Source organism: Rhinatrema bivittatum, unplaced genomic scaffold (assembly GCF_901001135.1).
Source record: "Rhinatrema bivittatum unplaced genomic scaffold, aRhiBiv1.1, whole genome shotgun sequence".
NCBI lineage: Eukaryota > Metazoa > Chordata > Amphibia > Gymnophiona > Rhinatrematidae > Rhinatrema > Rhinatrema bivittatum.
Genome location: NW_021820378.1, coordinates 237,789 through 249,980, shown reverse-complemented (window position 1 = coordinate 249,980; position 12,192 = coordinate 237,789). Strand labels below are relative to the sequence as shown.

At 49.7% G+C, this 12,192-nt stretch overlaps 2 protein-coding genes across 2 annotated transcripts in view; both read right to left on the bottom strand.

The window, feature by feature from the left end:
• The window catches only part of LOC115081589 (zinc finger protein 850-like), a 139,307-nt gene extending 131,263 nt beyond the window's left edge, over positions 1-8,044 (bottom strand). Inside the window, exons 1-2 of the mRNA XM_029586011.1 lie at positions 7,759-8,044; positions 5,402-5,764 (exon numbers count right to left, since the gene is read on the bottom strand). Coding sequence (XP_029441871.1) covers positions 5,402-5,764; positions 7,759-7,785 — 390 coding nt within the window. The 5' untranslated portion in view covers positions 7,786-8,044. The remainder of the gene's footprint in view (positions 1-5,401; positions 5,765-7,758) is intronic.
• On the bottom strand, positions 7,817-11,851 carry LOC115081586. Its single transcript, XM_029586009.1, has 2 exons — positions 8,219-11,851; positions 7,817-7,953 (listed from the first exon to the last, which is right to left on the bottom strand). The coding sequence occupies exon 1, from the start codon at positions 10,708-10,710 to the stop codon at positions 8,689-8,691; it is 2,022 nt and encodes a 673-aa protein (XP_029441869.1). The 5' UTR covers positions 10,711-11,851; the 3' UTR covers positions 7,817-7,953; positions 8,219-8,688.
• Between the last annotated feature and the right edge of the window lie 341 nt (positions 11,852-12,192).

Genomic DNA, 12,192 nt, shown 5'->3' with positions numbered 1-12,192 from the left:
AAGAGTGGGAACAGAGAAGAGGCTGGTAACTACAGACCGGTTAGCCTCACTTCAGTGGTGGGAAAGGTAATGGAGTCACTGTTGAAAGAGAGAATAGTGAACTATCTACAGTCGGGAGAATTGCTGGACCAGAGGCAGCATGGATTCACCAGGGGAAGATCCTGTTAGACAAATCTGATTGACTTTTTTGATTGGGTAACCAAGGAATTGGATCAAGGAAGAGCGCTAGATGTCATCTACTTAGATTTCAGCAAAGCTTTTGATACGGTTCCGCACAGGAGACTGGTGAATAAAACGAGAAGCTTAGGAGTGAGTGCTAAGTTGGTGACCTGGATTGCAAACTGGTTGACAGACAGAAGACAATGTGAGATGGTAAATGAAACTTTCTCTGAAGAGAGAGCGGTGTAAAGTGGTGTACCGCAAGGATCGGTGTTGGGACCGGTCCTGTTCAATATCTGTGAGCGACATTTCGGAAGAGATAGAAGGTAAGGTTTGTCTTTTTGCGGACGACACTAAGATCTGCAACAGAGTGGACACGCCGGAAGGAGTGGAGAGAATGAGACTGGATTTAAGGAAACTGGAAGAGTGGTCGAAGATATGGCAGCTGAGATTCAATGCCAAGAAGTGCAAAGTAATGCATATGGGGAATGGAAATCCGAATGAACTGTATTCGGTGGGGGGGGGGGGGGGGGGGGGGGGGGAGGCTGATGTGCACGGAGCAGGAGAGAGACCTAGGGGTTATAGTGTCTAATGATATGAAGTCTGCGAAACAATGCGACAAGGCGATAGCAAAGCCAGAAGAATGCTGGGCTGCATAGAGAGAGGAATATCGAGTAAGAAAAGGGAAGTGATTATCCCCTTGTACAGTTCTGGAGACCGTATCTACAAAGAGACAGAGACAAGATGGAAGCAGTACAGAGAAGGGCGACCAGAAAGGTGGAGGGTCTTCATCGGATGTCATACGAGGAGAGATTGAAGAATCTGAATATGTACACCCTGGAGGAAAGGAGGAGCAGGGGTGATATGATTCAGACCTTCAGATACTTGAAAAACTAACGATCCAAAGACAATGACAAACCTTTTCCGCCAGAAAAAAAATCAGCAGAACCAGGGGTCACGAGCTGAGGCTCCAGGGAGGAAGACTAAGAACCAATGTCAGGAAGTATTTCTTCACGGAGAGAGTGGGGGATGCCTGGAATGCCCTTCCGGAGGAAGTGGTGAAGTCCAAAACTGTGAAGGACTTCAAAGGGACGCGGGATAAACATCGTGGATCCATCAGGTATAGAGGACGTGTATAAAGAGGAGGCAGCAAAACACTGCACGGAGTGGCAGTAGCCACAGAGGCATTCACGGAGCGGGATGCCAGTGGTTGTTCTTCCACCTTCACGGAGCGGAAGGATGGAGGGCTGCCATCTCCAAATTAAATTTAAAAAAAAAACAACAAAAAACAAAACAAAACATGGGTGGGTAAGAGTATGTAAAATTAACGGAGAGTTCATAGGCTATAGGTATTACCAATTATTAGGCTTATTCAATATTTGTTGATAGTTAATGTGGCTTTCAATGCATACTTCACTTTCAATACATATCCAGCATAGCTCTCTGCTTCAACGGCAGGGGAGAAGAAAAACAACCAATAAGGGCTGAATAACATAGTCTGGGTAAAACAAATAAGCATGGGTGTAGCTTGCTTATTGCGGCGGTTACTACCCCTAACTAATCAAGCTTGATATTTCACTTGGATGCAGCTCCATCACTGCTCTCTGCATTAATGGTGGGGGTGAAAGGGAAATAGACCAAGGGTGGCTAAGAGCCAAGAGAAACAGATAAGTATGAAAGGAAAGAAGTGTGAAGCTTGCTGGGCCAATTGGTCTTCTTCTGCCGTCATTTCTATGTTTCTATATAATTGATCGATCAGGCTGAGTGCCCGCGAGTCCGAGAGAAAAAAAAAAAACCTTTCCCAGCCTGGGAGTTGAAAAGAGCGCCCAGGAATTCTAGCTCTTGTGAGGGCCTAAGATTGCTTTTGGAGTAATTGATTATCCAGCCGAGTGAAGTAAGAAGGGCCAATACTCTGTCCACCGCGAGTACGCAGAGGGCAGCAGACTTGGCCCTTACCAACCAGTCGTCCAGATAAGGATGAACTAATATCCCTTCTCGTCGGAGAACTGCCGCAACGACCACCATTATCTTGGTGAAGGTGGGGGGAGCAGTCGCGAGACTGAAGGGAAGGGCCCGAAACTGGAAGTGCTGGCTACGATCTGAAAACGAAGGAACCTTTGGAGTTCCCGACGGATTTGGGGGGGGGGGGGGGGGGGGGGGGAAGATGTGAAAATAGGCCTCCGTCAGATCAAGGGAAGCTAGAAACTCGCCGGGACGGTCCGCCGCAATCTTGAAACGGGGAACCCTGAGAGCCAGATTGACCCTCTTGAGTTTCAAAATAGGGCGAAAGGAATCGTCCTTTTTGGGAACAACGAAGTAAATTGAATACTGGCCGGCGCCCTGTTCTTGCACCGGTACCGGAAGGATCGCCCCCAATTCCTGAAGTCTCAGAGTGTGACAAACCGCCGGCCGCTTAGAACAGCCGCGGGACTCGATATATAGGTCCTGCAGGTCCCTGGCAAACTCTGACGCGTAGTCGTGTTCTATCACTTCGAGAACCCAGAGATCGGATGTAATTTTAGCCCACTCCTCGAGAAACAGAGAAAGACTCCCACCTACGTTTCGAGCGGAGGAATGGACTGGCCGAGTCTCATTGGGGAGCTGACTTAGCAGTCGTGAGTTGTGATGGCCATCTCGGAAGCCTCGACGGCCACGAAAGGAATGGGACCAAGACTGTGACCTGAATACGCCTCCCCTGGGGAAGGATCCACGGGACCTGTTACCATATTGGCGGTTCTCCCTGAAGCGAGTGCGAGTTGGGAAAAAAAGACTTCGACTGCTTGGGACGGTCCTCTGGCAGCTTGTGGACCTTGTTCCCACCCAAGGATTTAATAAGCTGCTCCAGGTCCTCACCAAAAAGCAACTTGCCCATAAAAGGAAGAGTGCCCAACTGAGCCTTAGAAGGAGCATCAGCGGACCAATTACGTAGCCATAGAAGACGTCTAGCAGATACCGCCGAAACCATAACTTTAGCTTGGACCCGAAGCAAATCATATAGTGCATCTGCACCATAGGCTATAGCGCCCTCCAAAAGTTCAGCTTGCTCAGCCTCTGTGGACGGGAGGTCCTGGGTGCTGAGTAACTGCTGCATCCACCTAAGGCTTGCCCGCTGCATGAGACTGCTGCAAAATTGTCGCCCGGACTTCTAGAGCTAAAACCTCAAAAATGTGCTCCAAATAAAATTCAAGCTTATGGTGCTGCACATCCCGTAATGCTGTGGCGCCCACCACCGGAATGGTGGTACATTTTGTCACCGCCGTGACAGAAGAATCCACTTTTGGAATCTTTAACATGTCCAGGCAGTCCTCAGGGAGCGGGTAGAGCTTTTCCATAGCCCTACCAACTCGAAGACCCGTCTCTGGGGACTCCCATTCCCAGAGGAGGAGCAAGCGGTGCATCGGATGAAAAGGGAAGGTACGCGGTAACACCCTGAGTCCCGCCAGGTCCGGGGCCGCATTTGGTGTCATCGCCGCCGCCACAGAATCATCTGGGGGGGGGGGGGGGGGGCTTCAATTCCCAATTCCTGGAGAACAAAAGGAATAAGAGGCTCTAGTTCCTCCCGTTGAAACAAGCGCAGAACATGGGGATCGTCGCCTTCCAGTGGGGGGGCTTGGGCCGAGATATCATTCTCCCCTTCATCCAACTGGACCACGGAAGGCTGGGGGGAGGGGGGGTCTACCGGGACCACCCGAACCCTGACCAAGCCCTGAGGGTCTGGAATAGAAGCGGGGGACGGCACAGGCAAAAGAAGACAATTCGGGGAGGGGGGGGGCCACCTCCCTTTGTAAGCTGCCCAAGTAAGACTCATGTAACAAAAGAACAAAATCTGAGGAAAAACGGGTCCAGGCTGAATTTGACAAGGGGGGGCCCCCCCCCCCCGAGAGCAAACTGGGCTCAAATCAGGGGGGAAAAAGTGGAGAATTTGTGTTCCCTGCCCCCAGAGAAGCAGGAAGTGTTTCATCAGAAACACCTACAATGGCCGCCGCTCCCACGCATTCCCGGGACGGGAACGGCTGGGCAGTATGTCGGGGAGCCCTTCCCTGAGGTCTAATAGTTGGAGGTCCGAAAGAGGAGCCTTCCCCCCCCCCCCCCAAAAGACACCTGGAGCATACCCCCTCACAAAATAAACTGCTGCCTTTTTTTTTTTTAAACAAAGAAATTATTATTAAAAATGTACTCTGTGAATCTCTGTGTACTCTTAATCCAATAAAATATTTTATTTTATTCACAGAGGCAGGGGAATGAACTTCCTCCCTGAAAGCACAACCGAGGAATGGGCATCTCGGGGCACGGCAGCAGAGTAAAGTGGGGAGAGGGACTGGCACCACCAGTGTCACCCACACAAGGTCACCGGGAAGGGAACCTAGGCTGATAAAAATCAAAGGGCAAAGCCCCCCTAGGAACCCCAAGAGCGAGGGAGACAGAACTGTCTGCCCTAACACAGTCAGTCAGAGAAAAATCCCCGATTTTTTTTTTTTTTTTTTAAATACTTAAGAGCAAATTACAAACGTACTTGCGTGAGCTTGCCTCAGAAGAAAGAGGGCAAGCTAACAGGGAACCAAAGGGTGAGCTGCACCTCCTGCTGGAGACAGACAAATACTGAGGGTTCCAGGGTGGGTTCCGGCCTTGTATGGGCTGCCCTTAGAACTCTGGTCTGTCTCCACCTGCTGGAAGGGGGGCTCAACCCATGGTCTGCACTGATCCGGGCACGTAATCATTTATAATTTTAATTGATTTTATTTATTGGTTTTCAAATAATGACAAAGCATTTATAATCTTTGTACAGATTTTATTTATACTGTGAACTGTTATGATTGTTATCAGAATAAACGATATATAAAATAATATAAACCAAATAAATAAAGCGGGGGAGGGAGAGGTGTAGACGTGACCTGGCTGAGAACTGAAGACTAAAAATGACCAAGGTTTAGAAAATTACTTTTGGGGTTCAACTTCTTCTTCCTTGAAATTTGTGGATCAGCAACAAGAGACAGAAGATCTTTATACATTTAATTTTCACTAGAAAAGAAATGGGGTTAATTAGAAGAAGAGATTCCTTAGATATTTGCAAAGCCTCCCCTAAATAATTATTAATCATCTCCCCTGGTGAAATATTCTCTCTTGGGAAAGTTGATAATTCTAAAATATTTCTCTTTTGGCAACATTTTCCAAATTCTTACTTTTTCTTCTAACAAACTTTATCCTGAATGGACCCAGGAGAATTAATGAGTAAATGTCCTACCTTGCTCTCCAGTGCCTGCAGCCGCTTAGCCTGAGCAGAGATTTTCTTCTCCTGGGTCACTGAGGAGATTTCCCCTTCAATCCTTTCCAACTTGCTGCTCATTGTCGCTTCCGGCCGCTCCACAACCATCCACAGAGAGCCCAGAGTCCTGGGCTGCAGTGGATCCAGAGCCAGCCCTGCCCCCTCCTCTGATCCCGGGGGCTCTGCCAGAGGCTGCACCGAGGAGGGATCTGGCTCTGGAGAAGGCAGAACCCCCTTCCTGGGCTCCACTGAAGTCCCAGAACCCATAAAACCATCCATGGGAGACAGGCGAGATTTAGACTTTCCCTTTCTATTCGATGTCGTCGGCAGAGACAGGTCGGGCTGAGGATGAGAGAAAGAGAGAATTTGGAGACAGTGTATGTGATATTGTGCATTGACTTTCTAAAGTACCTCATCTCTGCTGTATTCAAGATTGCTAGTTTTAGTTTAAGACTACTGAGGACCCTGTGTACGTGCTGGAATGCAGTCAGCCAACACCCCAGACCCATTAGCTGATTGGCCTGATACATTCTCAAATGAAATGGACTATAGTTATCTAGAAACAACACTCTGAATGTACTTTGATTGGTCAGTTAAGGAATATATAAAGTGTGGACATACTGCTGGACGACTGAGTACCAAGGTATTCACACGATTGCTGTAAGCCTGATACTCCGAGGAACAAAATAATTTGTTCCTCCCCTTCTCTTGTCTTTGTTTCTGTCTTTCTTTAAGTAAAAGTCTCAAGTTACTAACTGTTGCTGTGCTTCTTTAGAATCAACACAGAGTTAATTCCCTCCTGTACCGAGCACTTTGTGAATTAACAGAAAACACTCTCAGCACCTTTGTATCAAACCCATCACATTTAAACAGCGCTAACTCCCAAAACTCACACAGCAACATCCTGTCTATGAAACAACAAAACTGGAAATGAGGTAACTTGCCCTAAAGCAGCTAAATAATGAACTTTATGTAATATGTGAATTAGAGATGTTTTTAAATAAATAAAAATCTATTCCCTGCTGGAAAACAAAACAAGCTGGACTGATACAAACCTTACACAAAAACTAAATGCTAGCAGAATCCCTCACCTCAGTCCCACATGGAATATACAGACAGACCCTCACCAAATACAGGATAAGGGAATATCAAATTGAAAAAAAAGTAATACAAATTATAAAACAACAATAGTAAAGTAAAATTACAGGTTACAGAGAGCACAAAAGGTAAATCTGTTTCTGTGTGCAAGTAAAATTGTGAGCTTTGAGGAGTCTCTTGCAGGCTAACTCCCCTCTACTCTCTTTACAGGGCGGTGCTTAGCGCTCCCCCCATTCAAGCTTTGACCCCTAAATCCTAACATTTTAATGCTCAAGTTTCTGAAAGTCAAATTATTGTGAATCCTAAGGGCAGCAATCAGAGCAGCTCATAAGAATGGCTGCAAACATAGGGGCAGACGCAAAAATCTTCCCAGAAAGAAGGCGATGACTTTTCAGCACCCGCTTTCTTAACACACGCATGGCACCCGCAGGGAGGGGGGGGGGCACCATGCAATATTTAAATTACAGGGTCACGCTAGGAAGGAGGTGCTAGAGTTGTTTGCGTGACCTTAGCACCTCCTTCCTAGCGCGACCCGCTGCGCTGCCCTGTCTGCCAGTAATGAAAACGGCCGCCGAGTTTATCAGTGGCAGTTTTCATTACTGGCAGACGGCCGGATATAAAAACTGACGTCGGTGTTCATAACTCTGCTGTTTGCTTAGTTATTTTATATACTTTAAAAAAGAAGTACAGTTTTGTCTGCTTTTCAGTCCTTCTTTTCAATTTATCTTTTTGCATTTGGAGTGAATGAGTGCATTTGCATGTGATGAGCGCTAACTCATTCACTCCGTGTCAGACGCGCGTTAAATAGACACTAATCCCCCTATTGCATTAGGGGGTGGATTAGCGCCTGTTTAACCCACATCCCACAGCAGGTTAAACAATGCACTCGGCTGAGCTCACTGCATTGCATCGGCCCCATAGATTGCGACTTAAAGACCTGATCGCCACCTTGATTTCCTTTCCACGCTCCCCGTGCAGAGCCCCCACCTGGAGCCCTTTACACTCAGTCCCGCTGCTTGCTAGAAAACATCACAGGGACAGCAGAAAAGAACGGGTGGGAAAGACACCGCTTAGGGTTGCCAGGTTTTCATGAAAGAACAAGCACTTTTTTCCAAAAAAAAGCCCAAAACACGTGAAATTGCAACACCAATGTTTGTGAGTCGCATAGATGACAAAGAAAGCTTAACTTCTTGCATGTTGCAGAAGGTCTGCATGATGTGCACGAATGTCACACTTACAAAATGTGCACACAGCCTTACTCTCATTGCTGACAACAGACTGAATCCATGCTTTTAGTTCACATTCCTCTTCCCACGCTTAGCAGGATCTTTTAGGTCCTTACTTTAGCCATAGGAGATCAAATTCATTCAGTAGCGCAGCAGCCAATGACAGAAACAGTAGGTATGGACAGGCTTTCTTACAAAGGAGATCTGCTGCAGGGAGAAGAAATGAGAAAAAAATTACATGAAATTAAAAGTGGTGTAGGACAAATTAAAAAACACCAGCCCCATACACTGATACCCCCCTCCGAGCACATCTCTGGCCCCCCCATACACTGATACCCACCTCCGAGCACATCTCTGGCCCCCCCACACACCGATTCCCCCCTCCGAGCACATCTCTGGCCCCCCCATACACCGATCCCCCCCTCCGAGCACATCTCTACCCCCCCCCCCAGATAAGAAAATTATTCCTTACCTGCTAATTTTCGTTCCTGTAATTACCATGGATCAGTCCAGACGGTGGATTATGTCCCCCGTCTTCCCTTCTAGGGGAGGTCCTATATAGTCTCACCTCCCCTGCCTCAATTCTCAGTAACTAGACTAGCAAAGCCAAGAAGAGAAGAGACCGATACAGAAGGATCAAGTAACCAATTTGACTGATAATGGTTGCCAAACAGACAACGCGATTTAAAACCAAAAACCTTAACTGTGAACTTGCAAACATTAACTGTGAGCCTAAAAAATCTTGAAGTACTGAGATACAGAGAGAAAATGAAGAAGACAGCTAAGCAGGGATGTCCCACAACCAAAACCCCCAGGCACAGGGAGGGTGTCTGGACTGATCCATGGTACTACAGGAACGAAAATTAGCAGGTAAGGAATGATTTATTTTCCCTGTACCTACCAGGACCAGTCCAGACAGTGGGATGTACCAAAGCTTCCCCATCATGGGTGGGCCGAGGACAGCCCTGCGCATAGGACTCTGTCCCCAAAATGACCGCCCACCGACGCCCTTACGTCCAGGCGATGATGTTTCGCAAAGGTATGAAGCGACTTCCAGGTGGCCGCTCTACAGATCTCTTGAACGGACACCAACGTGCTCTCCGCCCAAGAAGTAGATTGGGAGCGAAGGGAATGAGCCTTCACCGCTAACGGCGGAGACTTACCCACACAAAGGTATGCCGCTACGATCGCTCCCTTCAGCCAGTGAGCGATGGATTGTTTGGACACCATGCAACCTTTCCTGGGACCCGACCAAAAGACTAACAAATGATCAGAAAGACGGAAATCATTCGTGATCTCCAAATGTGCGACGATGCCTGCTGCACTATCCAATTTGCACAGGTCCCCCGAATCAGACGAAGAAAATGAAGGCAGCTCCACCGACTGGTTGAGATGAAAAGCCGAGACCACCTTGGGCAGAAAAGATGGTACTGTGCTCAGGGAAACTCCGCCCACTGAAAACCGCAGGTATGGCTCCCGGCATGATAGTGCTTGCAGTTCGGAGATCCTCCGTGCAGAGCTGATCACTACCAGGAAGATAGTCTTGAGGGCGACGTCCTTGATGGAGGCTGAACCCAAAGGCTTGAAGGGTGGACTACAGAGAGCCCGGAGCACCAGGTTCAAGTTCCACGATGGACAGGGTGGCCGAATCGGAGGCTTCAAATGTCTTACCCCTTTAAGGAAACGTAAGATATCCGGATGGGAAGACAGAAGAACATCGTCTCCACCCTGGAGGAAGGCCCCCAAGGCCGCCACCTGAACCCGGAGGGAGTTATAGGCCATACCCAAATCCAGGCCCGCCTGCAGAAAAAAGAGAATCTGTGCCACCGATGCCTGGGTCGACTGGATAGTGTGCGAGTCGCACCACTCCTCAAAGACCTTCCACACCCAGACATAAGTGACAGAGGTGGACGTGTTACGCGCCCGCAATAGAGTCGATATGGCGGGCTCAGGATAACCGCGACGTCTCAACTTGCGCCTCTCAAAAGCCAAGCCGCAAGACAGAAGCGATCTGCCGCTTCGAAAAATATTGGAACTTGACGGAGGAGACGTGGCAGATGACCGAGACGAAGCGGATCCTCCACCGCAAGGTGGAGATCTGCGAACCACGGCCGCCTGGGCCACTCCGGCGCCACGAGAATTACTGGCCCCTGATGAGCCTCTATTCTTCTGATAACCTTTCCCACCAGTGGCCACGGTGGAAAGACATACAGGAGACACTGATGCGGCCACGGGAGGACCAGCGCATCGACCCCTTCCGCGCCGTGTTCCCTTCTGCGACTGAAGAAGCGAGCAGCCTTTGCATTTCTGGCAGTTGCCATGAGATCCATGTGTGGAATCCCCCAGCGCTTGACTATCAGATCCATTGCCATCTCCGAGAGTTCCCACTCCCCGGGATCCAAGTGTTGTCGGCTGAGGAAGTCCGCCTGTACGTTGTCGACACCCGCGATGTATGAAGCCGCCAGGCGCTGTAGGTGGAGTTCCGCCCACTCCATCAGCTTGTCGATCTCCAAAGATACGAGACGACTTCTCGTGCCCCCCTGGCGATTGATGTATGCCACCGTGGTCGCGTTGTCCGACAGAACTCTGACCGCCCGACGGTGCACCAATTGGAAGAATCCCTGCAGAGCTAGACGGACCACCCTGGCCTCCAGCCAGTTGATGGCATAGCGAGACTGCTCCGCCGACCACCGGCCCTGGATCGAGCTGTCTCGACAAACTGCTTCCCAGCCGGCCAGGCTGGCGTCCGTGGTGTCTATCACCCAGTCCGGGGCCTCCAGGGACACCCCCCCGAGCCAAGCGATGAGGATCCAGCCACCAGCGGAGGCTGCGCACCGTTGAACTTGGGATCGGCAGGACCGCCTGGAAATCCCGCGACACTGGTTTCCACCGGGAAAGTAAGGCCCTCTGAAGAGGTCGCAGGTGGGCGAAAGCCCACGGGACCAGATCGATGGTGGAGGCCATGGTTCCTAACACCTGCAGGTAGTCCCACGCCGTGGGTGATTCGAGCACTATGAACCTGTTCGCGCAGTGCCTGTGCTCTCTCCGGCCGTAGAAACACCATGGCCGCCCTCGTGTCGAAATGGGCCCCTAGGAAGTCCAGCGACTGGGACGGCCCCAGCCTGCTCTTTGAGAAATTGACGATCCACCGCAGCGAGTGGAGGAGCTGTACCACCCTGTCGACTGCCTGAAGGCCCTGAGCTCGGGACTTCGCCCGGATGAGCCAGTCGTCCAGGTAAGGATGCACCAGGATTCCTTCCCTGCGTAGCGCCGCTGCCACTACCACCATGATCTTTGTAAATACTCGTGGAGCTGTTGCCAGACCAAATGGTAGGGCCTGGAACTGAAAATGTTGACCCAAGATCTTGAACCAAAGGTAGCGCCGATGGGCCTGATGGATCGGGATGTGAAGATACGCCTCCGTAAGATCCAGTGAGGTCAAAAATTCCCCCGGGCGCACCGCAGCCAGTACCGAGCGAAGCATCTCCATGTGGAATCGCGGTACCCTGAGGGACTTGTTGACGGGCTTGACATCCAGAATCGGTCGGAAAGTACCTTCCTTTTTGGGAACCACAAAATAGACGGAATAATGACCTCGACCCAGCTCGGAGGCCGCAACCGGCACTATCGCGCCCAAAGATAGGAGGCGATCTAAGGTCTGCCGAACGGCCCTTTGCTTGAGAAGGGACCCGCAAGGGGAGAACAGGAACCTGTCTCGAGGCACGTGTACAAAATCCAAAGCGTAGCCGTGTCTTAGAATATCTAGAACCCATTCATCTGACGTGATTTGGACCCACGCTTCGTAGAAGAGAGCAATTCGACCCCCAGCCGGGGAATCGATTCTTGGGTCCCCCTGGCATCATTGGGCAGACTTCGGGGAGGTGCCCAAGCCGTGCCCGTCCTTACCATGACGGCGTCCACGAAAGGACCGGTTCCAGGTGTGCGAGCGAGAAGATGGCGCCCGGGGCGGCTGTTGTCTCGTAGAGCGCATGGTGCACATTTAAAACTAATCGGAGAAAGTTCTTTTTTACTCAACGCACAATTAAACTCTGGAATTTGTTGCCAGAGAATGTGGTTCGTATAGTTAGTATAGCTGTGTTTAAAAAAGGATTGGATAAGTTCTTGGAGGAGAAGTCCATTACCTGCTATTAATTAAGTTGACTTAGATAACCACCGCTATTACTAGCAACTGTAACATGGAATAGACTTAGTTTTTGGGGTACTTGCCAGGTTCTTATGGCCTGGATTGGCCACTGTTGGAAACAGGATGCTGGGCTTGATGGACCCTTGGTCTGACCCAGTATGGCATTTTCTTATGTTCTTATGATTTCGGTACCGACTTCTGGAGGAATTGAATGATCTGGAAGAACGTGGCCAATCCTCCGGCAACTTATGCACCGCATTTTCGTTGAGTGACTTGATGATCTGGTCCAGATCTTCCCCAAA

Bases quoted from the DNA above. Each gene is read 5' to 3' on its own strand.
- LOC115081586 (XM_029586009.1), bottom strand. From the start codon at position 10,710: ATGGCCTCCACCATCGATCTGGTCCCGTGGGCTTTCGCCCACCTGCGA.